The 3,565-nt window shown below is 47.7% G+C and overlaps 1 protein-coding gene across 2 annotated transcripts in view; it reads left to right on the top strand.

Annotated features, from left to right (window-relative positions):
* The window catches only part of PANK2 (pantothenate kinase 2), an 11,493-nt gene that overhangs the window by 5,133 nt on the left and 2,795 nt on the right, over nt 1-3,565 (top strand). For both annotated transcript variants that reach the window (XM_017742421.1, XM_017742422.1), the window contains 3 exons: nt 903-1,079; nt 1,319-1,442; nt 2,988-3,113. In XM_017742421.1, the coding sequence (XP_017597910.1) occupies nt 903-1,079; nt 1,319-1,442; nt 2,988-3,113 (427 nt within the window). The remainder of the gene's footprint in view (nt 1-902; nt 1,080-1,318; nt 1,443-2,987; nt 3,114-3,565) is intronic.

Consider the following 3,565-nt stretch of genomic DNA (forward strand, 5'->3'; position numbering starts at 1 on the left):
TGGTGAGAGGAATGACCAAGCTCCTGCTCCTACTGCGGTTGCTCCCTGCCAGCAAAAATCCCTCCTGGAAAAGAGGATCTGGATTTCATGTTTTGGTGTCTTTACTGCAGCCAGTCTATATCAAAGCTGGTCTTTTAGTTGCCCTGCTGCAGGAATTTAAGGGCTTTATTTATTTATTTTATAAGATCACATAGTTAGGGATTGTTAACAACTCGTAGCTTTGATCCAAGAAGTCGAGATTTCCATCCTGACTTCCAAAAGGTGCCAGATTTTGGTGGAAGGGATAATGGCATAGCAGTAATTCCCCAGTTCTTGCCCATCTTGAAGATGTTGCTCTTGTGTCCTGGCAAAGCCAAAGAGTTCTGTGGCTTTAAGCTCTCCTGAATTCCCTGAAAAGTAACAGTAGGAGTAAAAATGATGATAATAATAATGATTATGATGATAATAATGATGATGATGATGACGATGATGATAATAATAATAATTTTAAAGCCTCTCAGTACAGTTCTTACTCTTACTATACATTATTAGTGGCATTTGTGCACAGTAAAGTGAACAAGACAGAGTTTTTCCCCCAACTTTTGGATATCTCTGCCCTGACACTCCAGTTATCCCTCAGGACTAATACTTATTTTCAGATTAACATCTCTGGATGCTGGGAAGAAAGTGTAACATAAGAAAATGGAGGTCTCATTTCACAACATGGCCTGTGCACAAAGCTGTGAGGGCAAGGGATTCCTCACAGGCTGTAAGTTACGTGAGAGGAACAGACTTTCAGGAAAATGCTGCTTTTCCAAGATAATTCTCCCTAAAACAATGTGTCAGGAATGGGGTGACCTGAGCTAACTGGAACGCAGAGCTGAACAATGTGAGCTTTCATCTTCATTTTGCTTTACTTGCAGCCTTGGAGGGGGAACCTTCTTTGGCCTCTGCTGCCTTCTGACGGGCTGCTCCACGTTCGAGGAGGCCCTGGAGATGGCGTCCCATGGGGACAGCACCAAGGTGGACAAACTGGTGCGGGACATCTACGGAGGAGACTACGAGCGCTTTGGGCTGCCAGGCTGGGCTGTGGCATCCAGGTATCACCCTGCCTGGTTCTCATCTTGGTTTGATTGCCACTGGAGATCCTGCAAGGATGAAAAACTGGATTTAGGTGCCTTAAGAGAGCAGCAGTTCGTAAGAGATCTAAGTTACTGATAGCAATGCTTTTTAAAGGTAGCAGTCAATCCTTCAGGAGGAATCACTTTGGTTAAATTGGCAGTTCTTGTTTTCTCCTGGAATTCTGATGGGACCTTTAACCCTGAAACTGTCTTTACAGCTTTGGAAACATGATGAGCAAGGAGAAGAGGGAATCTGTCAGCAAGGAGGACCTGGCCAAGGCCACTTTGATTACCATCACCAACAACATTGGCTCCATAGCGCGGATGTGTGCCCTTAATGAGGTATTTTGGGAATCTCTTCCCTTGCTGCCTGCCTGAGGAACACGCCTCTCTTTGGGACAGCTCTGGGGACCACTGGGAGAGGAGGAAGGAGGGATAGAGGGTGTAGAGGCTGGATATCTTTTCCTGTGTTGTTTTTACGAATTGTGCTGGATTTCTTGGCCAAGCCCCACCACTGCCACGGCCGTTGCTGGATCTCTGTGCTTTCAGCTTCTTTACAGTGCTGCCTTGTTGCATTCATGTCAAGCAGCATTGTACAGGGCTATGAAAGAGCAGAGACATGCTCTGCACACCATCCTGAGCCTGCTTCCATGGGATGGGCCAATGGCATCCAGCATCCTCCTGACTCCTCTGGCTCTGTCTTCATTGCTGCCAAAATGAGGCAAGACATGTCCTAAACAGCCTTGCTCCTAATGTATCTGCTCATTCCTTGCTCTGGAGCTCAGCTGAATGAAATGAGGATCCTGAATAGTTCAGGGGAAGTGTTAATCAATGTGGGGAGGGAGGGAAAATCCGTAGAAGGATGTGAGTTCAGGAGCAGGTAAGACTTGATCCTGGTTCCTCAGTAAGAGGAGGAACTGAATTATTTTCTTGTTGGAGAACAAGAAAGCTTCAGAGCTTGCATCAGAACTATTTTAGGGTGGAAAAGTAAGGCTGGAAGTCTGGTTTAAATCCAAAATACCACTACTTGGTTGGTCTTTCCCTTTCTTTACAAATTGTTTTGATTAAGGGCTCCTAATCAGTTTGTTTTCCCCCCATTTAACAGTAGAGTCACTCAGGTGTTTCATGATGAGTCAAAGGCCAGAGCTGGGAGGAGAGAGGGAGATGGCACTTGATGATCAGTGTTCCCAGGCAGTATAAGGATTTCCTAGGAAAATCAGCTATTCTATCCAAATTCATGAGTTCGAAAGGCTGTAGATTGGCCTGGGAATTTCTGCAAGAGTCTGAGGAAGAGCCTGGCTTAAAATGGCCTGGTCCTGCTTTCTAATGGAATTGTGGGTGGTTTTCTGCAGGTTCTGCCAGACACTTTCAGCAGGCACTTAAATCATAGAATTTCCAAACCGTTTAGGTTGAGAAGTCCTTTAAGATCATCAAGCCCAACCATTTCCCCAGCACTGCCCAGGCCACCACTGACCCACGTCCCCAAGTGCCACATCCACACGGCTTTTAAATCCCTCCAGGGAAGGGGACTCCAACACTGTCCTGGGCAGCTGTGCCAGGGCTGGACAGCCCTTTCCATGAAGAAATTTTCCCTCATATCCAACCTGAGCTTCCCCTGGCCCAGCCTGAGGCCGTTCCCTCTCCTCCTGTCCCTGTTCCCTGGGAGCAGAGCCCGACCCCCCCCCCGGCTGCCCCCTCCTGTCAGGGACTTGTGCAGAGCCACAAGGTCCCCCCTGAGCCTCCTTTTCTCCAGCCTGAGCCCCTTTCCCAGCTCCCTCAGCAGCTCCTGGTGCTCCAGCCCCATCCCCAGGGGGGGGTTTTCATCATTGCAAGCAGAAAATAGAATTTAGCCTTAATATTCCTTTTTTTCCCCCTTAACACTTGCAGAACATCAACCGTGTGGTGTTTGTGGGCAACTTCCTTCGGATCAACACCATCTCCATGAGGCTCCTGGCCTACGCCCTGGACTACTGGTCAAAGGGACAGTTAAAAGCACTTTTCTTGGAACATGAGGTGAAATTCCTTTTTAAAATTTGTCTCATGGCAAAATGCAAATCCTTGGAGTGCTCTGTAAACAGCCAGTGGAGCTGTTGGGTGCACAGTGCTGGAGGCTCTCAGGGCTTTGCTGCTACAGCCACAGCTATATTTTATTTTATTTTCTATTTTATAAAGTACCTCCCTGTAGTTGTATCTTTCCCCTCTCCTTTATATGTTGTTAAAATTACATCATGTGTTTAATAGCCTGGAGAAGGGAAGGCTCCAGGGAGACTTTCCAGTGCCTAAAGGGGCTCCAAGAGAGCTGGAGAGGGACTTGGGACAAGGGATGGAGTGACAGGACAAGGGAGAATGGCTTCCCACTGCCAGAGGCAGGGTTAGATGGGATATTGGAAAGGAATTGTTCCCTGGGAGGGTGGGGAGGCCCTGGCACAGAGAAGCTGTGGCTGCCCCTGGATCCCTGGAAGTGT

The sequence above is a fragment of the Corvus brachyrhynchos genome, unplaced genomic scaffold (assembly GCF_000691975.1).
Source record: "Corvus brachyrhynchos isolate BGI_N302 unplaced genomic scaffold, ASM69197v1 scaffold166, whole genome shotgun sequence".
Classification (NCBI taxonomy): Eukaryota; Metazoa; Chordata; class Aves; order Passeriformes; family Corvidae; genus Corvus; species Corvus brachyrhynchos.